At 41.3% G+C, this 25843-nt stretch overlaps 2 protein-coding genes across 3 annotated transcripts; one reads left to right on the top strand and one right to left on the bottom strand.

Moving 5' to 3' along the window:
• Window positions 1-353: 353 nt before the first annotated feature.
• On the bottom strand, window positions 354-25737 carry RTF2 (replication termination factor 2). Of its 2 annotated transcripts, XM_041417779.1 has the most exons (9): window positions 25617-25737; window positions 24698-24792; window positions 23928-24021; window positions 23057-23196; window positions 21866-21944; window positions 6447-6560; window positions 3558-3615; window positions 3378-3470; window positions 354-1774 (listed from the first exon to the last, which is right to left on the bottom strand). In XM_041417779.1, exons 1-9 carry the CDS (start codon window positions 25683-25685, stop codon window positions 1593-1595), a joined length of 924 nt encoding a protein of 307 aa, XP_041273713.1. In that variant the 5' UTR covers window positions 25686-25737; the 3' UTR covers window positions 354-1592. The 2 variants fall into 2 exon arrangements, with proteins under 2 accessions (XP_041273713.1, XP_041273714.1); XM_041417780.1 differs by lacking the exon at window positions 6447-6560.
• Window positions 15882-18431, top strand: LOC121343001 (beta-1,3-galactosyl-O-glycosyl-glycoprotein beta-1,6-N-acetylglucosaminyltransferase 7-like). Its single transcript, XM_041417778.1, has 3 exons — window positions 15882-16854; window positions 17257-17352; window positions 18088-18431. The coding sequence occupies exons 1-3, from the start codon at window positions 15882-15884 to the stop codon at window positions 18312-18314; spliced, it is 1296 nt and encodes a 431-aa protein (XP_041273712.1). The 3' UTR covers window positions 18315-18431.
• Window positions 25738-25843: the final 106 nt, after the last annotated feature.

Here is a 25843-nt window from a genome sequence, read left to right as displayed (position 1 = left end):
AAATGTTTTAAGGTGGGGATGGTGGAATATTGGGCACGACCCTGGCAGCGAGGCAGAGCATGAGCTGGTGAACTCAGGGGTACAGGAAGAATTAGGCAGGAATTTGTTTTAATAGATGAGCAGAGCAGAAGAAAAAAGGAGTCACTATTATGGCCCAGTGGGCAGGAAAACCTAGGGCCAACAGCTTGGAGTCTGCCTAATTTATCACTAACAAAGAGAAATAAACTGAATATTTGTGTTTCTCTGTGTATTTTTAGCAAAGTATTAGCTAAATCAAAAGCATTACATTAATTGCCTTTAGGATTTATAAGTGCTGGAAGTAAAAGAAAAGTGCAGTCCTATAAAACACCAACAGGATTTTAATATGTACTGTCAAACAGAATTAAACTGCAAATAAAAGCTCTACTATGGGACACCTTTAGTGCAGAAATGTCATTATCTGTAAGCAACAAATAATAAAGGATCAAAATGAAAAGAATACAGAAGAAGGAGAACAAAGCTGATCCCCAGCCATGCATACCAAATGTGCCTGAGTGCTTCCTGGAAGCTGCAGCAAACCTCAAACTGTTTGATGTGCTCACATCTCTGGGAAACAAAAAATTCTTACCACCATATAAATTCTACAGCAAACCAATTTTTAATTATACCTATCAAAATAATAATAAAATCCCAGCAGTTTCATTCAAGCTGTTTGAATCATGGAGACCACCTATGCAAATATCAACACAGCATTTGAATCTCCAGGTAACTACTGCCAATTATAAATGGAGACACTTTTAAAATTATATTACAAGGATAATTAATCATTTTCACACACAAAGGTAACAAGGTAACATCATGCAGTGGTTTTTAAAGCCTCCTACTTTCTGCATTTCTATTCTGGTTGGTTTGTGCCAAGATTAGAAAAGCAGATTTCAATTTTAAAAGAGGGAGGGAGGAAAGGGAAAAACTTCCAGCCTTCCCTCTGGTCATTCCATGTGGGTATCACAGGACTGAAACATTAACAAGGGAATATTCTGCTGGTAGAAACAGGCTACAATATGGACAAGGATGTTGCACAAACATTTGCTTGACTGTGCTCTCATCTACTCTGTCAAAAGGTAAATTATTTGAAAATACCTGCAGAACCTTTTAGAAATATAGAGTTCTACTGAGGGCCCAGTTAGCTTGAAAAAAAAAAAAAAAGGCATTATTTCTATTTTTGCTGTCAGAGGGTTTGAATTCTGTAGTAATACAATGAAAACTGTAATTACACAATTATTTTGTGGCACAAATCAACAGAGGAGGAGAGGAGGAACTTCTCCTCTCCTCCTGAGGACACTGTGACTGAGGACAACACCCAACTGGGAGGAGAAAAGGAGAATTTTTGTGCAAAAATTCCAACATTTCAGAACGAAATCTGCTGCTACAACATGGATTCTGCTGATCTGCTTCTGATTTACCAGAAGCTGCAGCTGACACAGGCTCACCAGCTATGAACAGCTTTGCAACCAGCTTACACACAGGAACTGCAGCCAGGACCAGAGCTCTGCAGCAGAGCTGGACACAGAGAGCCAAGGGGAGGAGAGGAGCCATGGGTGCTCCTCATTGTTTCAGAAATAGTAAGCTGTGTGAGTAACCCAGTTGGAACACTCCTCCTTGGAGCGTTTTGCTGAGCTGTGAGTTGTAAAAATAGATTTGTAAGCCTCAGACTTGTCCTCGCTGTCTGCAATGGATCTCTTGGTGGTGGTGGGAGCTTTATTGACTTTTCCTGGGACTGATGGGTTTCCATTCTCTGAGGGGAAAAAGGAACAGAATGAAGCATGCCAGCTTACAGTGGATATAGGTATTTAAATAAAGATGAAAAACAGTGTTTGAAAATAAAAATATACACATTTTTCAGCTCTCTCATAAATATCTCCCATAACTAGATGCAACAGCTTTTAGAATTCACACTCAAAATACATTTAGAAATCTCGAGAGAGGAATTCTGCAAATCTCCTGCACTGCAATTCAGTACTGATAACATTTATTCCTCCAAGTGAAAAATGGCTGAGCTCTCTTTAGCAGCATGAAAGCCCCCAGCAGCCTGCAGTATTGTTTGGAAATCAGCTCTCAAATGCCAAAAACTGAACTTGTGCCACACCTTTCCCCAGGGAATCCCTCTGCTCCCTTCCTTCTTTGCAAAGTTATGACCAACAACAATGCTCTGCATCATTTGATGTCTGCAGTGGGGAAATGCCCATCCTCTGTTCCTCATACCATTTTTTTCAGGGTATTTTATCTACTGCTGCATAAAAATCCCTTTTTTTGTTTTACTATTTCATCTCCCAAGCTGCAGGATGGTGTCTGAAAAAGCCAAGTCTCTGGTGCAGAGAAATGAATGCAGAAATTCAACATCCTGAGTCAAACTCAGGCACAGGGGTTCCCAAGAATTGTGTGTGCAACCCCAAATCCTCACAGAATTGTGTGTGCAACCTCAAATCCCCACAGAATTGTGAAATCCTCACAGAATTGTGTGTGCAACCTCAAATCCCCACAGAATTGTGAGTGCAACCCTAAATCCTCACAGAATTGGGTGTGCAACCCCAAATCCTCACAGAATTGTGTGTGCAACCCTAAATCCTCACAGAATTGAGTGTGCAACCCCAACAGAAACAGTTTCAAAAGGTACTTTTTTTTTTACATCCTCAGAAAAATAAAAAAAAAATCATTAATATTATTAGAATTATGAGGTTGCTCAACATCCAGGAGCAATTCCCATCATCTGGGATGAAGTATTTTAATTTAAAAGTTTCTCTTGTATAAAAGCAGACAGTAGAGGGCAGGTCAGGCATTGCTGATGGAATTTCAGCTTCTCCCAGTTTATCTACAGATCATCATTCTCAGATTCTTCAAATGATTTTGTTTTTTTTAAGGTACAGATTTAATTCTTCCCACAGAAACCTCAGACTGACCTTAAAAATGTACCCATTCTGTTTGAAAATATCAGTCTGGGGACATTAAATAGCAGATTAAATATGAACTAAAGAGAAGGCACCATTCTTTGGGTTTAAGGGCTGCTGTAGGTTCATCAGTTCATCCTAAAGTTCTATTCCAGTGTTCCCAAGGACACACAGCAAATCAGCAGGTAAAACAGGATTAAAGTTAAATAATCAGGGTTTTTTAACAAAATTCATCCAAATAAAGTGCCATAACATAGTTTTTGATCAACTGTACATCAAGAAACTGCAAATTCTCTTCCACTGCATCACAGCCAGGAAAAGACACAGCAAACCCATGAGTGTGCAAATAAGAATCTCTAATCTCATTAAGCCAGGTTCCCAGCTTAAAGCAATATTAGAATGACATAAAAAAGCAAATCTGGTTCCCTTTTCACATCAGGATTAGCCACCAACCTGAACTTTTGGTGAAGATTATCTGCCTGTTCTCCCCAGAGCTGGAATTGACACAATCCTTTCCACTCTTAGCTTTCGAAGGACCAGGAGAATCTAAAAAATAAAAAAAAAACACCCAGAAAAATGGAATCCTGACAGCTTCAAGACTCAGAAGGTGACACAGAATTTGGAGAATATTACCTGCAGAAGGCTCTTGCTGAGAAGCTGCTGCTGCTGCAGTCTTGCCTTTCTTTGATTTCTGAAACAACACAAGCAGAAATCTGTAACAGACTGAAAGGAGATAAAACTCCCAACTCACATTTGATAGACACACAATTGAATTCAGAACATTTTTATTTCTTACCCATTAGAACTCTTACTTCCACATTTTTTGTATTATTTCTACATGGAAAAAAGAATAATCTTGAGAACCCTGCAGTTACATTAAAGAAAACTATGCAGGACAAAATTGGATTTGTCTGGATTTAATATTTTGGTTTGTATACTTTGAAAGGGGGGTGTGTTACTCTCATTAACTGATCATCTGAACCCACCCAACAGGACAGTAAATTGCACAACATTAATAACACACAATTAGTTGTAATAAATAAAGATGTTTTTCAATAAAAATGTCAGAAGAATCTGGAATCTTGTATCCACTCAATTTTGTTTAGCCCATTAAAAAATCCCTCCTGGGTACCTGCCAATAACTGGACCCTTAGCTGCAGGATTGCTTGGGAAGAAAAGATGCAAATAGTTAATCTTTTTAAAAAGCATCTGTGCAGCAGATTTTCCAAATTAATTTATGTTTGTACAGATTAAGAAACAGAAAAAACAAGAAGAATCCCATTACTGGCTTTGATTACATAAAAAGAAAGATGCATTAGAACAGTCATTAGCATTATTCTCACTGGATACATTCTGAATTGTGAACACGTTCTAAGACAGCTGCACAAACTCCAAGAAAATAAATACATTTAACTCTGTTCTAAAGCTCAGGAGAACCCCTGCTGTGAAGCAGAGTTTAAAATGTCACAGCAAATGTTGCTGCAAAGCTGACCCAGGAGGGGGTGGCAGAGGATCAGGGCTCTGCTGCAAACCTGGCTCTGCTGGAGTCAAACCATGGAAAGGTTTGGGTGGGCAGGACCTTAAGGCTCAGCCCATCCAACCTTCCACAGCCCTGTCCTGTCCTTCTGTCCTCTGGAAAACCCCAGTGCAGGGGATTCCCATCTTTAGGTACAGGTGGATGTCCAAAGCAAAGCCATTTCCCAGATGTTTGTAACTCCACAGAATATAGAGTAACTTCATGCATAAATTCACCCAGCAGAATACAGACTGGAGAGATTTCAGTAAGGGCACGGTGACAGCTGAGCCTGAATCATTTTTTATCCTGGTCCCGGGATAAAAAATCTTCCTGAGTTTTTATTTCATGGGGATAAATAAAAGGGGTTTGTGCTTCCTGGCTCAAACAGGGAAGGGAAGGGAAGGGAAGGGAAGGGAAGGGAAGGGAAGGGAAGGGAAGGGAAGGGAAGGGAAACAGTGCCAGAAGTGGGAATTGTGCTGCCACTGGGACTGGGGCTCCCAGGCTCAGATGTGCAGGGACAGCAGAGCTGGTTCCAGCTGCAGGGACCAGCTGGGGCACCAAGGTCACCACCTGAGGCTGAGAGATTTGCAAATCCTATCCTGTAATTCTCCACTAACCAAACAAATCCCATTTGCATGTTCCCCCAGGGCACAGAGCCCCGGTGTCCTTTTCTGCTGTCACCTGAAGCCACTGTCACCTAACTGCCCTGCACACTCAGGCCCTTTGCTGAAATTGTGGGCAGCGTTACCTTCCAGCGTATTCAAAATTATTTGCTCCAAAGCTACAGGTGCTTTGTTAGGGCCCTTTTCTAAAGAAAACCAATGCAACCAACCACTCACTCATCTGCTGAGATCTGCAACAGTCTAGCAACAAATTATAAATTTATTTTTTTCACCCCAACTTTTAACTACCAAGTACTGAGGGGAAAAAAAGAAAAAAACCCTCTGAATAGACACCATGAGATTATCACTCTTATGCCAGAAGCCATCAGACATGAGATGCAGAGACTATGAAAAACAGGAAACAGAGCAGCAGGATTTTTATGGAAAAGCATCCTTTTGATGTATTGCCCAGGCCCAGTGATGCTGCACTGGCACAGAAGAATAAAGCCCCTGTGATGAGAAGGAATCATATGCTCCCCAGCAAGTAAACAAGCATTAGTTTGAAAACAAACCAGGGAGATATTTGCATGGCAAAATCAAGGGATGAAACCTCCATCTCAAGTCTCAGAGGCTGAAAGCATCAGATTTATGATTTATGATTTATGCTTCTGAGATCCAGCTAAGCCTGAGCACCCTGAACTGAGTCAGCACTAAAGATTTGCTTGCTTTGGCATCCTCCAGGGAGCTCAGGGCAAAACAGCAGTGCTGACAAAATCCCCAAATGCAGAAGTGTCATTTGACAGCTCAGCAGCACAGAACAGCTCCCAGCTCACAGGGCAGAGCTGCAAGGATTTCATTTCCACTGCATTTTACCTGGGCACACATAAAAATGCAAAAGCCTCAACAGCATGGTGGGAATCAGGGCAGCAGTGATTGCTGAGGATGGGGAGAACCACAAAACATGATCAATTTCCACACTCTCACAGCCCAGGAATGCACAGATCCCAACATCCTGTTTCTGACAGAGGCCAATAAAAGACATTTTATTTTATAAGATCAAAAAACTGATGCCATCATCAGGAACTGCCACAAGAAATAGAGGGATGATGTAGCTCATTACTAGAATGAATTCATTTCAAGAAAACCCTGAAATATTGCTGCAAGAGTCGATTTTACCCATTTTGAGTGCACAAGGTCAGGAAAAAGTTCAGGATCTACAACTTCAAGACGTTATTGGTCAAATACACACAAAAAACTCCATTGCTTTTCAAAGTAGTGTTTAAATACAGCACAGCTCATGGAGTAAATTCCTCCATCTTTATAAAGATCAGCAAATCTAAGAGCAGATTCCTTGCAGACAAGAATTCTTCCAATTTTATAATAAATAATGTACAAACATCTTACCTTTTCTAATTTACTTTTAAGTCTTCTTTCCTCCATCCTTTTCTTCAGAATTTCCACATCCTCTTTATTACCATTAAGGACAATCACATCTTCCTCTTGAAAGGGAACTCCACACTTCATGAAAGAACAGAAAGGACAAAACTGCATATTTCTTTTTCTGTCTCCTATAAACAACACTGAACTAATTCTTTTACTTGTGTATTTTCTGTTCATGGTTTCCTTGTTCTACTGGCACAAATGTACCTGAAAGTATTCCTAATTAGAATCTACTCAATTTACTGAACCCCACGGCTAAAACCCAGAAGTATTTCTGATTTTTAGTCATGAATGCATTTGATTAAGACCTGGATGCCATTCTGCTCTTGAATTTGTCTTTCACCTCAGTGAGATAAGAAACAACTGATGGGAGCAAAGGTGTTATTCCTCCACATGTGGAACAGACAGCAAATTTTTCTCTTCAACTGGTAGACAGGAAAACATGAAGGGGCTTTTTTGTTTGGGTTTGTTTGTTTGTTTTAATTTTACAGTGGGAATAAAAAGGAGTCATAAAAGCAGAATAATTCATTACCCTTGCCTTGCTGCCTCACTGGATTGTATCACAGAGACCATACCCTTATCTGATTTATCAAACACTCCCAAGTTTCCAACTACTTTCATAAATTAATCTGGATAATGGCTGTAATGTGCCCTGTGTACCTCCACATTTGTTTCATGGTTGAAGGCACAGATGTTTTCCTGTGCACATTTGCAATCATTTGATGTACCAGCCCATTGACCATGATGTTTTCTTGTCCAAGATCTCAACTTGCTTTTTTTTGCTTTATTTGTTTTGGCATTTTGTTGTTGTTGTTGTTATTTTTGGGGGTTTTTTTGTTCGCTTGTTTTTGGTTTGTTTTTTTTTTTTGGTTGATTGCTTTTGGTTTTTTTTTTTTTTTTTTTTTGTGTTATTTTGTTAAATGCAGAAGCTTTCTATTAATCTGCAAGATTAATTTATAATCCTGCCTCTGCCATTACTCTTCTTTTTTTTAAACAAAGGTTTAGAAAGGTTACTCCTGTATTTGCAGTGGAAATTAAATAAATGAAAGGACATATGGGCAGGACTTTGCTCGAGTACTGAGCACAGTTTCAGAAATGAACCTGAGATTGAGAGGAGAAACAGGGGCTGGAGAGAGGCACAGCAGGCAGGAAGAGCATAAATCACACCCAAGAAATGGGGGAGTAGCCCATATTTTTCCATTTCTACTCAATCAGAAATCCCAGCCTGGTGTGACCTCACACTTGGGAGTGAGAAGGCTCCAAAATCAAGAATTTCAATCTCCATGCTGAGGCAGGAGCTGGCAGCTGACTTGGTTCTAAAGCAGCCCCACAAATGCATTTCCAGAAGCCCCACAATTTCTAGGGTGGTTCCTAACACAGCATTTTTTCAAACATTATTTTGTCAGCAGACTCTAATTTCATTAAATGTTGCATTTTAAAAGAGCAAGCAAATCCAAGGCTCCCATCTGGAAAACACAGACGGAATTGTTCAAAACTGAGAAGTATTTACAAGAACCAAGGAAATGAAGACAGTGCTCTTTCCATTCCCTGAAAAAAAAAAATTTTGCCATGACAACATTGGATTATGTCAGAGACTATACCCTTCCAAACATCTTAATGAGATAAAAAGCAGAAAGAAGTTTCAGTTCTGCAAATTCAGATGTTTCTTCCTTCAGATTAATTAAGGTCTTGGGGAAAATGTTTGTTTTATTGTATCACAGGGTCTCCTCTGCTGTACCTTGTTTATCTTGGCCTTTAAACACAGATGAAGGTACCTCCTGTAGTTCTTAGCACCTTGAGTAGAGGACATTCCTAAATGACATATTTTTTGTCTTTCTTAAAGTATAAAATACAGGATTTTAAAACTAGTAATGAACTCTTAATTTGACTTCCTGAATTCTAGAGTTTACAGTTTCAGCTGCCTAAGACAAGAGTTGTACATTATTTCTTGCTGTAAACTACAAGGACACATTTATTTCTTTTTATGGCATCTAAAATGTAGTCCTGTCCAGTTTATTTGTATTACATTAAGACTCCAGTCTTAATGCAATACAAATAAACAACAGGCAAATATGTTTTCATATCTAAATATTTACACCAGTGTTACAGTCTGATGTCTTCAGAGAATCCTAAAGGCTCTTTCTCTCATTTTAACAGTGAATTCCTGCAGTCCTCCTGAACATGACCATTACCAGGAAATGCACAATTGCCACCAGGACATGGATGGCCAAGAGGCAAGAGTGTCCCTCTTCAAACATTTAGGAGGGAGGATTAAACACCCATGGACCATCTCACTGTTCACCTCCCAGCCACACAAGCTCATGTATTAAAGATTATTCTTGCTTGCCACAGTTAAGTAAAACTTGTTTTAAGATAGAATTTTCCAGAGGTTTAGCCATTAAAAGTTCAGGAGTGTAAGATCTGCTGAACATGTTTTTTCACATTGTCAGCCAACCCAGACATGCAATGGGTCAGGGAGTAAAGGACAACTTGGGAGCAGTGGAAATTCCCCACCTAGTGATTCACAGAATGTGAACTTCCACTCAGGAGCTGCAGCATCTACTTCCAAACCAAGAAAAAGCCTCAATTTACAGAGTTTCTCTTAAAAATCAGAGATAATTTTGTACCTGTCATACCTGCAGCTGTGCCTTAACTTTGAGGTTTTCTCCCTGTTTATTTCTCACCAACATGGTATTTTTATCAGGATGTTTCCTCCCAATCCCAGCACATTTAAGCTGAACTTTCCACTTATTAAAGAACCTTTAACAGGCTGCAACAGCAAAGACTGTGTGTGTGAAGGATGGTTCAAAGCAATCTGCTCCACAGCAGGTACTGTACAGTACAGCACTTTTCTGGCACCAGAGAACACATAGGGTTAACACCTCCTTGTGCATTTCTGCCGGGGGTTCATTTCACACAGACTTTTATAATTTTAAACTCTGGCGTCTGCCCTTGTTTGTTTGCTTATCTAAAAGTTAGAGTTTGAAGGGCTGGGGTCTTACAGAATTCGTGGTTTCTTTATCTCAGGGCTCCAACCACGGCACACGGTTCTACCACACGCATTCATCACACACACCTCACTTTACTGCTACAAGACCTACATTCTGTTTACAGCTGTGATTTATTATTATTATGTCCTTCTGTTTCCTATCCATTACCAATATGTTTTTCTAGCTTTTTGTATCAGCTCTTCTTATTTTCCTCCTTTGCTTACAGAAGCCTTCAGACACAGCAGCCACATTTAAACCTCTTCCTTATCTCCTCACCCACCAGGGCCAGACCCTGTTTTGCAGAAGTGCCAGCAGTTCCATTCAAACCCTTTTTTCTTATCTCCTCGGCCTGCTCAGAGCTTGATCCCCGTTTTGCAGAGGTGGATACATTTATAAGAGGCACTTATATTTAATTACTTTGTTAACTTACGCCTTAATTCTTCCTAACTTCCGCTAAGCTGCTTCTCCCAAGTGAGGTCTGTGCCTCAAGCAGATTTATTCTCTTTTCAGCTCCTAGCCACTGGAAATGCCCGGCAGCAGCAATTCCCTGCTGGAACTGGAAAGTTTCGGCAGGCGAACAGTTAAGGGCAGAGGGAGGAGGAGGAGGAAGAGGAGGAGGCAGGTCCCAGTGCTCCCACTTCTCCAGCGCAGCTCGGGGGCTCAGCTGAGGTGTGAGGAGGGCACAGCGTTATTCCCTCTCCTCGGCAATATTCCCCGGCAGCCGAAGCCTTGGCAGGGAAGGCAGGAGCGGCATTCCCGGGACAGCAATGCGGGCGGGATGCGGGGCTCCCGTTAATGGTTAACGGCGGCGGCTCCGGCCCCGTGAAGGACAATGAGCCCCGCGTCCAGCTCCGCCGCCGAGCCCCGGCTGCCTCTGCACCAGGTAAGGCTGCATCGCCTACATCGCAGCATGCAGGTTACTCCTTTTTCCTTAAGCCAACTGGTCATTTTACTGAGGAAACATGCAAATCTGCAGTCAGGTTAATTCTTCTCCCCCCTTTCTTTGGATGGAGGTCATTAGTACTAATTGTCTTATAAAAATCACAGCTGCCGTCCCCTGGCTGAGCCTGCACCAGGTAAGGCTGCATCGCCTACATCGCAGCACGTCCTTGCTTTTTCCTTATGTAAACTGGTCAATTTTACTGAGGAAACATGCAAATCTGCAGTCAGGTTAATTCTTCTCCCCCCTTTCTTTGGATGGAGGTCATTAGTACTAATTGTCTTACAGAAATCACAGCTGCCGTCCCCTGGCTGAGCCTGCACCAGGTAAGGCTGCATCGCCTACATCGCAGCACGTCCTTGCTTTTCCTGATGTAAACTGGTCATTTTACTGAGGAAACACGCAAATCTGCAGTCAGGTTAATTTTTTTCCCCCCTTCTCTGGATGGAGGTCATTAGTACTAATTGTCTTATAGAAATCACAGTTGCCATCCCCTGATTGAGCCTGCACCAGGTAAGGCTGCAGCACGCAAGTCTTGCTTTTTCCTTATGCCAACTGGTCAATTTTACAGAGGAAACATGCAAATCTGCAGTCAGATTAATTTTTTCCCCTTCTTTACGTTGTGATGGATGCACAGAAGGAGGATGCAGGTCATTAGTAGTAATTGTGTGATAAAAATCACAGCTGCCGTGCCCTGGCTGAGCCTGCACCAGGTAAGGCTGCATCGTTTTCATCGCAGCACGCAGGTTCCTCCTTTTTCCTTATGCCAACTGGTCATTTTACTGAGAAAACTAGCAAATCTGCTGTCAGGTTAGCTTTTTTTCCTCCTTCTTGACGTTTTGATGGATGCACAGAGGGAGGATGGAGGTCATTAATACTAATTATCTTACAAAAATCACAGCTGCCATCCCCTGGCTGGGTCTGCACCAGGTAAGGCTGCATCACCTACATCACCTACGTTGTGATGGACGCACAGAAGGATGGAGGTCATTAGTACTAATTGTATTGTAAAAACCACAACTTATTTTTTACAGCTCTAGAACTAAGGTTTAAATAGCTTTCAATGTTTTTATTTTAAATAGCTTTCATTGTTTTTGTTTTAAGTTACTGTGAGCAAAGACGAACATTAAAACTTAATAAATTTGCTGTATATGCAAATTACACAGTGTTTTTAAATAATGATTTAAATAACTGGGTTTGATGGCGAAATGTTTTTACTCAATGCATCTCAAAGTCCAAAAGCAGATTCCATGTCCTGACCCCCTTTTAAACAAAAACCAAAGCAATGGAAAAAGCATTTAAAAGAACTGATTTTAACATTTTTTTAAGGATTAAGTCTTCCCTTGTTTATAAAATGTCTACATTTTTGATGGATGCACAGAGGGAGGATGGAGGTCATTAATACTAATTATCTTACAAAAATCACAGCTGCCATCCCCTGGCTGGGTCTGCACCAGGTAAGGCTGCATCACCTACATCACCTACGTTGTGATGGACGCACAGAAGGATGGAGGTCATTAGTACTAATTGTATTGTAAAAACCACAACTTATTTTTTACAGCTCTAGAACTAAGGTTTAAATAGCTTTCAATGTTTTTATTTTAAATAGCTTTCATTGTTTTTGTTTTAAGTTACTGTGAGCAAAGACGAACATTAAAACTTAATAAATTTGCTGTATATGCAAATTACGCAGTGTTTTTAAATAATGATTTAAATAACTGGGTTTGATGGCGAAATGTTTTTACTCAATGCATCTCAAAGTCCAAAAGCAGACTCCATGTCCTGACCCCCTTTTAAACAGAAACCAAAGCAATGGAAAAAGCATTTAAAAGAACTGATTTTAACATTTTTTTAAGGATTGAATTAAGTCTTCCCTGGTTTATAAAATGTCTACATCAATGCCTGCACAAATACCTTTCAAACAGAAAAAAAAACAGGTATAAAAAAGTTGAAATAAGTATTTAATGCTTTTTCAGCATTTCATTAGCAGATGAAGCAATCCCAAGTCATTTGTCTCACTAAATTACGAGGTCATACAAAGCAAACTTGATCTAAACTTTAATATTAAACAAAAGCAAAGAGCACAGAGAAACCAGAATGTTTCAAAGTGCAGTCCTAAATGCAATGGCTGGAGAAACAGCAAAAAGCAAAAGGAGTTGTTACTGCAAAACAGTGTGTGCTAATGGGGTCTCCATGCTGAGCTGACTTTCACAGGCTTTTTCCAGGCATCATCATAATTCCCCTTTCCTCTAGAGTTTACTTTGTTAATTGAGACAGAGCATCTTAGGCTTACAACAATTTTCTGTTAAGCAATGTCCTTAAATGCATCCACAGAGGTGCTTGAAAATCCCTGCTTTTTTTTTCTTTTTTTCCAAGAATGCCACACGCTACTCGCAGGAGATTTAAAAATTCATACAACTTCATCCTCCAGATTTAGAAAACCTGTGCATAACGTAAGAAATGCTGAGTTTCAGAGACACTGTGCTAACAGAAAGTACTTGTCATAGCACTCTTACATAATAAGACTCAAGGGCAAGACAGTCCCAGCAGGATCATTATGGACAGTGGACATTCCCAGCGGGATCTCTTGCTCCTCAAGGGCAGCAGGAAATTTGGGATAATAATCTTTCCAACAGACAGGGCTGAGAGGATCCTGTTAAACAACAAATTTCATATCCAGTGGCACTGACAGCTGCAATTCCAGCTCTAAATCTGGTACCAAAAAGGTTTCATCCCATAATGTCCTCACGAGGCTGGAAGATGTCAAATTCTCTTCTTGCAGTTGCCCATAAAGATGTTAACACTGGAGAGGAATTGCTGCCTCTTACCTGATTATGGGGTGTTTGTGTACTTTTATGCTGCCATAAAAATACAATTTCTAGATGTCACACAGTCCAGTAGGAAAAAAACCATGGTAAGCACTTAACAGCCTGAAACAGCCCCAGAAGCTATTACTTGAAGGGTAATAAAAATTCAGGTGTATGAAACATGCAGCTTACAGCTTGGCTCCCTAGAATTACACTTTGCAACCTGTCCAAAATGTATTTAAATAAAAAAAACCTGCCAAGCACCCTCATTCTGGACAGGTTCAGAGAATATTCCAAGTTGGAAGGGACCCACAAGGATCACTGAGTTCAGCCCCAGGTAAATGACCTGTACAGGGACTGAACCCACAATCTTGGTGTTAAGATGTTTTATATTTAATCAGGTATAAAATCCTAAATATTTTTACAGCTGCCTGCTGTTTTTAGTGTAATTCTTATATTCAGAATGAAACTTCCCCGTGACACAGCAGAGATCTTGTGATGTTCAATAATTCAGAGGAATCTTAATGTTCCTCCTACCAATAATTTCCTCAGAATAAAGAGTTTGTCCAAGTCCAGCTCTGTTAGAACCCTAGTTGCTAAAAATTTTAAACTTTCTGTACTATCAGACACTAACCCCTGAGAGAACACTACATTTAACCTGAAGCCATAAGGAAAGCTTCCAAAATTAAATAATAGATTCTAAGTGTGTAGTTTGAATAGAAGTGTGTAATCTCACATAGTAGAAAACTTAAAATGTAAAATTTTAGAATATAGTAATATATATATATAAAGCAAAATAGAAGTTTTAGAGCAGAAGCTAGTCCTTCACCTTCTTCTTTACAAGTTCAAGTAGTATTGTGTAATTAGGGCTCCACAGAAATCAGTGTTTCCCCAATTCCAGCACTTGGGTATGTACATCATGGTCCTCACAGAAACCCCTCTGGGCTCTGGCACAGGAGGGATTGAATTTCATTTTTAATGCAAAAATCCTGCTTTTCACCTTGCAGTGGCACCCCTGCTCTCCTGCTTTCTGCACAGCATCCAAAGGTTGACACGGACTTGATCTGCTGCAGCTTTTTGCTCAGATGGATGGAAGGCTCCCATCAAGGTTGTTTACCCACTAAATGGATCCCTGAGGAGCTCCAAGGCAAAAAGATTCTCCTGGGAGCTGATTCCCTCCTGTTTTTCTTTGAGCTGCCTGAAGAACATCCCAGGAAAATGGAGGAGCCCTGCACCTAACAGCCAGCTCTGCTTTCTGGAATGCTCAGTGGGAAGGAGGCACCATTCCAGCATGAAATCCAGTGCATACCAGTAAGGACCAGAAGATAAATACATTCTTTCCCAACAGACTAATAAGATGTTAAAAATGTGGGAATATGGAGGATCCCTTCCCTCAGTTCAATTTGTTTTCTTAATGCTTTTTGAATTTTATGTCTTGTTGGTGCTTTAACTACAATGCTCTCTTTATTTTCAAGCTTTTAAGGGAGATACTGATTTTTTTTTTATTAAAAAGAAGTATTTTCCACTTCTTTGTAATGAAAACCTCGAGCCTTCTAACCACAGCAGCATTCCTCTAATGAAACTGTCTTTATAAAAATCTATTTTTCTCTGTTCTTGTGTAAAGCTAAATACTTCATGATTTTGACAGCTGCTAAATGTAAAATATTTCAAAGTGAATTGCAAACTCTGTTTAAAAAAATAATTGAATGAAAGAAGAGAAATTTAATTACCTTTAAATTAAAATATTTTTAAAATTATCTATTAAGCTTAATGGCAGTTGATGCACCTTCTCCTTGATATTTTTCTCTAGAATTTTAATACCAAGTGCTTCAAGGATAAAGACTTCATGTAATTGCTGTGGGATTCACACTGCTGCCTCATTTTTCTGACTGTTCAACAAGGCAAAGGTAAGGAAAAGACCACAATGGAAAAACTCCCGTGCTAATACTGCTGTAAATTGGATATCTCAGAATGCCAGTACTGGCAGTTGTGTGCTTATCTCAGGGTATGCATAAATACCAAAAATAAGAAATGAGTTTTGTCCCCTTGTTCAGTTTTCCAAAGCTCAAATACAAAGATGTCAGAAGAAAAAAAAAAATCATCTCAGAGTCAGAAACATTAGCTGACTTTATAAGGATAAAACCCAGTGTATTTCGTGGATTATGTTTTAGCCTCTTCCTTCTGTTTATTTAATAAATTTTCTGTTGATTTAATTTACTGAATTCTGATCCTCTGGCAGAACTTCAAGTTTTCCAGGCCTTGAGGAAATCTCAGCAGCAGCTGCTCCTGAGCACTCAGAGCTCACTTCTTCCCTGGGCTCACCTCTGAGCACAGGAATCTCCCACCTGAGGGGCTGAGACCCCTTGGTCAAGCAGTAAAGAATTCAAAGCCATTTTGGGTCCTTTTGTATCATTCTGAGATCATTTTGTGCTGGAAAGACAAAATTCCTGCCTCGTGGCTCTGCATTCCCAGGGCTGAGTGCACTCAGTGTGGGCACACACAGTTCCTCCTGGTAGTAATCCCAACATTTATAAATGCAGCACTAACAGGACATCATTAAAAAACAAACAGAAAGGTTCTTTCCCTCTGTTTCACTTTTCCTTTCAGATGATCTGAATGTTTAACTGGACTATCATAAGAAGACAGGATCTGGAAGTAAAAGATGAACCCACTTCATGCAAAGAAATCAAGATTTTTAGTGTGTGCTGCTGTCTGTATGTTCATCTACACCTTCATTTACCTAAAGGTTCCACTTTATGAGTCAGATGAGCAAAAATTCCGTGTCAAAAGAGCGGAGTGTGGTTTTTACCCAGATGAACTTTGCTCTGCTCTTTTTGTGGGGAAACCTGCAGCGTTTAGAATTGGAAACTTTTGTCAGAAGTCCTTCCAGCCCAAAGCCCTCAGCTGCATTCAGACCTCCTGCAGCTGCTCCACAGTCCTGAAGACTTTGCATTTTATCACCAGACCACTGTCAGAGGAAGAAGGAAATTTCTCCTTGGCATACATTATTACAATTCACAAGGAACTGGAAATGTTTGTGAGGCTGCTAAGAGCTATTTATATGCCTCAGAATATTTACTGCATCCACATTGATGAAAAGTCACCCAGAGACTATAAAACTGCTGTACAGAACATCGTTAACTGCTTTGAAAATATTTTTATTTCCTCCAAAAGAGAGCACGTTGTTTATGGAGGGTTTTCAAGATTACAAGCTGATATTAATTGCATGAGAGACCTCGTTAACTCCAGAGTTCAGTGGAATTATGTTATTAATCTGTGTGGTCAAGATTACCCCTTGAAAACAAACAAAGAAATCATAGAATACATAAAAAGTAAATGGAATGGTAAAAATATCACTCCTGGGATAGTGCAGCCCCTGCATGTGAAGCACAGGACAGAGGTGAGCTACAGGGAGTACGTGCATTCTGGAGTGCCATACGTGTACCCAGCAAAGGTCAGGAAAGCTCAGCCCCCACACAACCTGACCATCTATTTTGGCAGTGCCTATTACATCCTCACCAAGGCCTTTGTGGAGTTCACACTGAGTGATGCCCGGGCTAAAGCTCTGCTGGAGTGGTCCAGGGACACCTACAGCCCTGATGAGCACTACTGGGTCACCCTCAATCGTTTACCTGGTAAGAGTTTGGCATTTCTGCCACAAATAACCCCAGCAGGGCAGGGAGAGGCTGCGAGCTCGGAGATGAACTGCTCTGAATTGCAGAAATAAAAGTAATTTCTTCAGCTTTGCTGAAGCCACATCTGGTGGCTGAGAAACAAAGCTTGATTGCAGGAAATTACTACTTCAGTGCAGAGCAGGAGTTGGAAACATTCTAGTGAAAAAGAAGTTTTTGCTGCATGAAAGCTTTTGCTCTGAAGAAATTTTAAAAAGTGGTAATACTGAGAATGATATCTGTTCTTATGACATAAATATCTGCAAATAAATACTTAATGTGACTGCAGTTAAGAAGTGTCCAGCAGTGAATATTCTCCCTGTAATAAGTAGTAAAGAATCTTATCAGAGCCTTTTGTTTTTAAAGATGCTCCAGGGGCTACACCCAATGCAGGCTGGCAAGGAGACCTAAGAGCCATTAAATGGAAAGATCAAGAAGGGCTCTCACACAAAGGCTGCAAAGGTAACGTGAATTTTGATCATGAACTTAAATTTGATTCACTGGTAAGCATTAATTGGTGATTACATATTATTTAAACCAGCTATTAAATGTGCTTCGGTGGTCATATATAATATCTTGGAAGTATTAAATAAAACAAGGCACCCTATAAATTACTGCACTATATCCAATTGAAGAGATTTTGAGACATGTGTTATATTAATTTATTAGTTACATATTTGATGTATTTTGAGATGAGCACAGTATCCACACACTGACAACCCTTCTTTCAGTCCCTAATTACCAATGCACTGATTTGATCACTTCTCGGTGGAGGGGCTTTACCTGACAAGGATGTTTGTCAGGAACTTCCACCAACATTGGCTTAAATCCCTTCAATTTGAACAACAATACGAAAGAATAGTGCTGACCACATGGCAAGCATGCAGAAATAATTAAAATCCCTAAGTGTGCAGGCTGAGCCCGGGTGTGATTGAGCAGGGAATCCCAGTAGGAGCTCAGAACATCTGATGCCCAACTACAAGATTTTATTAAGCAGAGCAACACAGCAGGGAAGCAGCTGGAAGTAACAAACATCCATTTACGTAAAACATAAACATTTTAAATATCTTTATAATATTGTGCCATTATCCTCCAGCTTGATTTCTATGCAGAAATCCAAAGCTGCAAAACTCCTTTTCAAAAACGCTTCCGTTCATCTTCCCGCTGCTGCCACGCCTCTCCAATTTATCTCTGCAGGTCATTACATCAGAGACATCTGCATTTATGGCCTGGGGGATCTGCAGTGGATCATTGAGTCCCCCCATCTGTTCGCCAACAAGTTTGAGGCTGCCAGGAACCCGCTGGCGCTGGAGTGCCTGGAGCGGCGGCTGCGGCTCAAGGTGCTGCGCCAGGCTCAGGTGCCCGTGGAGCAGCACTGGCGCCTGCAGGAGCACAGCCACTTCAACATGCAGCTGCAAGTGTGAGCTCAGCCCCCTGCCCTGCAGATGTGCAGCGTGCTGGCAGGAAACAGCAGAAAATGTGGGTATTTACAGGCACGGCTTCGCTCTGGGCGCCGAGGGTAAAGCACAGTCCCGCGCTCCCTAAATAAACGGGTTTGATTTATTCTGGTGGCAGTGGGGTCATTCCCAAAGAATGTCTCAATTCAAGGGGGGAGTTCATCATTCATTAAGTGACTTATTTAGCTGGGAAGTCAATATTCCTCACGTCCACAGCCAAAGCATGAAAATAATAGAATGGAAGCAGTGACTGAACAAAGATAAAATATGGAGAAACAACAAATTAAAGTCATGGCCACTGAACGTCCAGTGAAATGTTTTGAATAATGAAGTTGATGCTAAAATTTCAGAGCTTGTACATAAGTGATAACCAGTTTATGACACAGCCCATGCCACTGGGGGGTGAGGGGTTGTTTTTGTTTCCCATGGCCAGCCACATCCCTAATTTCATTTTGTAGCATGGCAACATCACTGCTGCCCTTCCCAGGCTTTGCTCCTAATAACAGAAGGATCCTGGAACACATGTTTATCTCCAAGTCTCTGTTCTGAGTCTCTGCAGGAGTTTAGGGCAAGGAGACAGGGAAGATCTGAGGCCAGGGACTGCAGGAAAACTGAGCAAAAAGCCGTTTTTCAAACGTTTTTCCATCCCTGACTGAGAGAAGCAAAGAGCCTGCAGCAAGTGCAGTAACACCTGGACAACTCACTTGATTAAAAACTGCAAATTATAAACAGAAATGAAATAAATAAATATAAAAAAATATATAAATTAAAAAATAAATATAAATAAAATATAAATTTAAAAAGGAGCAATTTCAATGCAATCTTCAATATGCACCCAAAACATCCCTGAGTTTTTGCAAGAAAACTGCCTACAGATTGAGCCTATTCCCAAAGAAATCCAATCACCCAACAACAGGACATGAAAGTTCCTTGTTCCAAACTTATTCCCAGGTTGCTGGAACTTTCCTCCTCATTTTCCCACAAATGTTTATTGGAAACATCATTTCTTGCAAATGAACTTTAACCTAAAGAAAGGCCATCTAGTCCCTATTTATTTACAAACTCAACCCAAAGGCCTGTGCTTGGTTTCATGGATAATCCAGGATTTATCCTGTGGCTAAATATTGCTGGAGATGCTTTTTTTATGGAGGGAAATAAAGCTAAAAAAGAAAAGGAAAATAAAAGCCAGGCACATGTTCATGCTGAGCTTGTTGAGAGCCTCTCTCCAAACCATTACTGAAGCTAATGGGTGTCTGGCATGTACTAATCACAGCAATATTCATAATTAATTTCTCTCCAGTCCACTGTGGGGCACTGCCAGCATTTATCCACTCCATGATGTCTTTTAAAATGGGAATGGAAGGTTCCTTATTGCCATCATTGCAGCAAATCCAGTCTCCAGCTTTCAGCCCTGGCACCACCACACAGAACAATTGTTGTGCATCATTTCCAAATTGAATTAAAATGAAAAGTTCAATAGCCAGGCACTGTATATCATGGGCTCCTTTTGCAGAAATTGAACCAGGCAAAAAACCTGCACAAAAAAGCCTCTGAAAATACAATTCTGATATGACTTAAGCCATGTCAGCTTAAGAATTTCTTTGCAGCATGACCTTCTTTGCTTAAAGGATTTTGGATTTGAAACAAAACGTTAGGAAAATCATCATTAAACCATTCTCAAGTAATAAATAGTATTCAACTCATTACTGTGATTACCATGACCACATCACCTTGAAACACACATGAAAAGCCTTTATGAATTCTGTGTTATTATGTTAAAGAGTTGATCAATCACAACTTTCAGACCTCAGCAAATATTTGTTAATTTGGTGCCCCAAGAGCAGAAAGTGCCAAAGTGACCCTGGAACCACTGCTGCACACCCAGCTCTGGATCTGACAGCCACAGGCATGAAATCTGTTTCAGAAAGCTTCATATCTAAATTAAACCTGGGGTTAAGTGTTTGATATGGCACAGAGCTTCAGAGTTAGGGCACTAGTTCAAGTCTGTGTTTACTTGACTCTGAAAACAGGTCCAAAATAAACTCTGAAGTGATCCAAGAAAGTACATTTTAAATGTAATCTTGTCCTTAACTTTCAAAGTGACCCCCAGAAGGACTTCCAGCACCAGTCCCATAACCTCTGTCCTGTCCCCACACCACTCCCAGCATATTTTACATCCACAGGAACTTCTCAGAGAGACAGCTTCCAAATTAAAGCATCATTTTAATGCTGCTAATTAGTGCTTTGGACATCAACAAACTGTGAGATACCACAAAGCACCTCTTCCCTCTGCTCCTGTTCAGAAGAGTTTTACTCCCCTTCTTGGTTCTGAAGGAGAACAGCATCAGAACAGACCCAAAATCTGCCAAATCACTCTCTGACCTTACTCTGTGTGTTTTCTCAGCTGGTCACCACTGTCTTTGTGCATCAAAACCCAGCCATGACAGACTAAATATTATATCCATTTAATTATTTCTAGAAGAATCTTTCTGAATATTGTGAAGAATTTCCAGCTGCATGTTAAATACTCATTACTGAAAAAAAAAGCCAGGGAAAAATATGTGAGATCCATTTTGTTTTTATCAAATTATCAGACTGGTCAAACCATGGACAAAACATCTCATTCCTGCATTTTATGCTCTGGTTACACCCATCCATCAACAAAAATTTAGATGCAAACAAAAAAACCTCATTAAAAATAAATGATTATCTGCCAAGAGGAAACAAAGCCATTAGGACAGAACAAAATGAGCACTGAAAGCAGCAATATGAGATTAAACCTTACAATATTCAACAATTTACCAAGACAAAAGTGTTTCCTTCCCAGGTCTTGTTTAATATAAATATACTCCATGTTTTATCTAATATCAGGGTGTTCAGAGAAATTAAATAACTGCCCTAGTGGGGCAACTCTCACCACAAATCTTGCTGATAATGAAAGCAGTGATAGGAAAAAAGGGTATTTGCTCATTTTATCATTGTTCTTAGCTACAAAAAAACCTTTACAATGAGATCAGCTATGTGAAATTGTCAGTATTTTCTACAATAATTTATAGAACTGCTGAGAATTCTACAAAGTTGGCCCCACCCAAAAATAAAGAAAAAAGCAACACCCAATGTCCTTCAAAAATACAAAACATAACCTGAACTTACAAGCAGTTTAACCATAGAACAGGTACTGATAAAACACAAGCCATGTGCATTCAGGAAATAAAAATTACCAATCAAACAAAACCCCCAAGCCTGCAAAAAACTGAAATTAGTACCAAATATTGGGAAAAAAGCAGCTACTGCCAAATCACACTCTGAGAACAAAAATACTCATTTTTATAATTATTTAGAATATTTTTTTTAAATTAAAAAGCCATGAAGAAACACCTGAGGCCATCATGGAACAGAACTTTCACAAGTTCAGTTTCAATTTGCATACTGAGATAAAAACTCCCTTTTTAGAGCAGTGAATGCAATTATATAAACATGCACGTGGCCCAGCTGCTTCCACAGCTGGCAAAACTCACCTTGTGACAAACTTCTGCTTTAATTTCCTTGAGAGCACGCTCAGAGAACACACAGCCACAGTTTCTCAGGAAGCAAAACCTTCCAAGAAAAGACAACACACAATAATTTTAAGAAATCTAGGAGAGATCTGTGCACTGCTGGCAGGTCACAGCTCACCTGCTTTACAAGTTCTTGCATCTAATCAAACTATCAGCATAGTTAAGTGCATAATTCATTTATTATTAATTTGCACAATGCAAAAAATGAATGAAAAGTATTGGCTACATTAAACCACAACAGGTATTTTGGTTTTTTTATGTTGAGTATCTCCTGGCTAATCCCTCTCTGGAGGAAGAAATTCTTTGCAACCATTAAGCTGTGAACTCCTCATCCCTCAGGTGACAAAGCAATTGCTGCTCTGCCCAAACCAGGCTGTGAGGAAATCCTCTGCCCCAGAGCAGTAAAATACAGATTTACTGCAGGGTTGGGACAGAGAATCCATCTCCAGTCTGATCCTAACACAGGGAGAGACAGAACGTGAGGAAAGGCTGGCAGAGCTGGGATTGTTCACCTGGGCAGGAGAAGCTCTGGGGTGAGCTCAGTGTGGCCTCACAGGGCCTGAAGGAGCTGCAGGAAAGATGGAGAGAGAGGATTTCCAAGGGATGGAGGGACAGCACACATGGAATGGCTCCAAACTGACAGAGGGCAGGCATTGGGGAGGAATATTCTTGCCCAGAGCAGCTGTGGCTGCCCCTGGATCCCTGGCAGTGCCCAAGGCCAGGTGGAATGAAGCCTGGAGCCCCCTGGGACAGTGGAAGGTGTCCTTGGCAGGGGTGGCACTGGAGGAGCTTTAAGGTCCTTCCCAACCCAAATCAATCAATGATTCCAAGTGCTTGATGTGAATCCAAGGGAGGTCACATCTCATCTCCTGCGCTTCACCCCCCAAACAACCTTTAAGCATTTTTTCCCTGCCAACATTTCCCCCCTACTCCTTCATTACACATCTTAATTTATTCAAGAACAGGCTAACTCTTACCTTTCCTCTTAAATATACCACGAAAGAACACCCAGAAACCTCTTGAACTGTGAAAGTTCAAGCCTGAAAGCTGACAGCCAGACAGACATTCCCCCCAAGCCCTGGGTCAGCACACGATTTCCACTTCCCAGGCAGTTTCCCTGCCCTGTGTGCAGTTTGCAGCCCCAGCCCTGACCTGTGCCTGCCGTTCATCTCCAGCCCCACCACGGGGCAGATGAAGCGTGCAGCCTGCGGGTCGTCGTACTTGTCCCCCTTGATGCTCTCCTTGTCCCCACACCAGGCTGGGTTGTCCACCAGCTGCAGCTCTGTCACGTTCTGCAAAGGGAAAACACAATCCTGCAGCAGGGACAGAGGGGCCAGCAGGACAGGGAGGTCAGTGCTCCCCTTGCTGGGCACTGCTGAGGGCACACCTCGAGTGCTGTGTCCAGCTCTGGGTCCCCCAATTTAGGAAGGACGTGGAAAGGTTGGAAAGTGTCCAGAACACAAACCCTGTGAGGACCACTGAGGGAGCTGGGGGTGCTCACCTGGAGCAAAGGAGGCTCAGGGGTGCCCTCCTCACTCTGCACAGCTCCTGAGAGGTGCCTGTGCTCAGCTGGGGCTGGGCTCTGTCTGCAGGCACTGACACAACCAGAGCACACACTCCAGCTGCACCAAGGGAATACAGGCTGGACAGCAGGAAAAGGTTTTTTACAGAAAGTTCTGGAATGGCTGCCCGGGGAGGTGGTGCAGGCACCATCCCTGGGGGGGTTTAACAAAGCCTGGATGTGGCACTGGGGGCCAGGCTCTGGCTCAGCTGTTGGGCTGGGCTGGACTCAGAGATCTGGAAGGTCTCTCCCAACCCAGGGATTCTGTGATTCTGTGAAACCTTAAGCTTTTTCCCTGTGATTTCTGAGGCATGAAAACAATCCTTAATATTTCTGCCACTGTGTTTTGTTGTTTAAACACTTCAATCCACAGTGGGAGCATGAGCAAACAGAGATTTTACAGCATGACTCAGGGATTTAACATCTGATTTTAACCTCTCACATCAAACACAAGCTGTTTACCTTAATGCTCTTGATGTGGGATGCAGATTCCATGGGGGTTTTATCAGGGGATTTGTCCAACAAATATTCAATGATGGCATCTTTGTTGTACAGCCTGGAACAGAAAAATCCCAGTGGTTATATTGGCTTGCCATAGTGTGTAATTTTATATTTATAATTTTAATTGCTTTTATAGCTTATATTTAATAAATTTAATATATTACAATATAATTAATATATTAACTTTATTAATTATTAAATTGTTGCTATAATTAATATATTAATTTGAATTTAAATATATTTTATATTTATATTATTTAATTCTGTATAATTTTATATTTATAAGTTTAATTGACCATATATCTAATTAATTTTAATATACTAATATGTTATAATATATTATATGATATTATTGATAGCTAATACACTGCATTAAATTTTATTAAAATATATTTTAATTTTTATTATTTAATGTTGTATATATAATTCTATATCTATAATTTCAATTTATTTAACATTTTCATATTGAATTATTTCAATATATTTAAATTAATTTTGTATTATTTAATTTTATATTTAGAATTTTAATGTATAATTTAAATTGAATTCATATTTTATATGAATTTTTGTATATAGTATATATATAATTTTATATATAGTATATTAAATATATTAATTTAATATATTTTACACATAGATAATAAATAATTTTATCCTATTAAATTTTGTATTTAGAATTCATATTTCTATTTCTTTTTTAGCTCCTGAGGTGGCCATGGCAGCAGTCCCACCTGCCCAGCTCACAGGCCACGATGGGTGGACGCAGCTTCTCCTGGCTCAGGGCACAGTAGAACCACCTGGCCACCAGCTCAGCCACTTTGTCAACCTGGAGGGGAAAAAAAACCCTCATTAGTTACAAAATCTGTAAATGATTTAAGCACAAAATCAGCTCGCACTTGAAGCACTGGGGTTTCTTACCAAACCCGCTTTGTGCACTCGGATAATTCATAAAACAGCTCCAGCCAAAGACTTTGGTAAAATTCCTGATGCATTCTCCAACCCTCCCTGGGCAGCTCCAATTCCTGCCCCCTTTCCACGGGGAAATTCCTGCTGGTGCCCCCCTGAGCCCCCCTGGGGCCGTTCCCTCTGCTCCTGTCCCTGTTCCCTGGAGCAGAGCCCGACCTCCCGGCTGTCCCCTCCTGGCAGGAGCTGTGCAGAGCCACAAGGGCCCCTGAGCTCCTGTACTCCAGGCTGAGCCCCTTCCCAGCTCCTCAGGATTCTCCATTCCCTTCTCAGCTCCTCAGAATTCTCCATCCCTTCCCAGCTCCTCAGGAATTCTCCAGCCCTTCCCAGCTCCTCAGGAATTCTCCATTCCCTTTCCAGCTCCCTCAGGAATTCTCCAGCCCTTCCCAGTTCCTCAGGAATTCTCCAGCCCCTTCCCAGCTCCTCAGGAACTCTTCAGCTCCCTCAGGAATTCTCCCTTTCCTTTCCAGCTCCCTCAGGAATTCTCCAGCCCCTTGCCAGCTCCGTTCCCAGCCCCTCTCTCCCAGCCCGCAGCGCTCTCGGGGCTGCAGTGAGCCCAGGGCAGGCCCCGGCCCTTGGCCTCGCTGAACTTCCCGTCCAAGCCCCCGCACAGGACACAGAGCCCCCGGGCCGGGGCTCCCCCTCCCCGCAGCCCCCCAGCCATCACAGATCCTCCCCCGCCCGGACCTTCTCGACTTTGCGGGGCCCCTTGACCAGCTCGTGCCGCTTGGGGATGGTGCCGCCATCGCATCCCATGGCGCTTCCGGGTTCTCCTTCCCTGCGCACTTCCGCGTACGCCGAGCCACTTCCGGCGCACTCCAATGACGCTATTGCCTAGCAACGATAACTTAGCAGCGATCACTGTTGCTTAGCAACGGGTGGCTGGGGGCGTGGCCATGGGTCTCGGGCGGGGC

This window comes from Onychostruthus taczanowskii, unplaced genomic scaffold (assembly GCF_017590055.1).
Source record: "Onychostruthus taczanowskii isolate IOZ18803 unplaced genomic scaffold, ASM1759005v1 scaffold57, whole genome shotgun sequence".
NCBI lineage: Eukaryota > Metazoa > Chordata > Aves > Passeriformes > Passeridae > Onychostruthus > Onychostruthus taczanowskii.
The sequence above is the reverse complement of the archived record's forward strand: the minus strand, read 5'-3'. Positions and strand labels throughout refer to the sequence as shown.

Coding starts and splice junctions, on each gene's coding strand:
- LOC121343001 (XM_041417778.1), top strand. CDS start 15,882: ATGAACCCACTTCATGCAAAGAAATCAAGATTTTTAGTGTGTGCTGCT. Junction 16,855..17,256: donor CACCCTCAATCGTTTACCTG/GTAAGAGTTTGG, acceptor TTGTTTTTAAAG/ATGCTCCAGGGGCTACACCC. Junction 17,353..18,087: donor CTCACACAAAGGCTGCAAAG/GTAACGTGAATT, acceptor TTATCTCTGCAG/GTCATTACATCAGAGACATC.
- RTF2 (XM_041417779.1), bottom strand. CDS start 25,685: ATGGGATGCGATGGCGGCACCATCCCCAAGCGGCACGAGCTGGTCAAG. Junction 24,793..25,616: donor GGCCCCGCAAAGTCGAGAAG/GTCCGGGCGGGG, acceptor TTTCCCCTCCAG/GTTGACAAAGTGGCTGAGCT. Junction 21,945..23,056: donor GAGATGAACGGCAGGCACAG/GTCAGGGCTGGG, acceptor TTTTCTTGGAAG/GTTTTGCTTCCTGAGAAACT.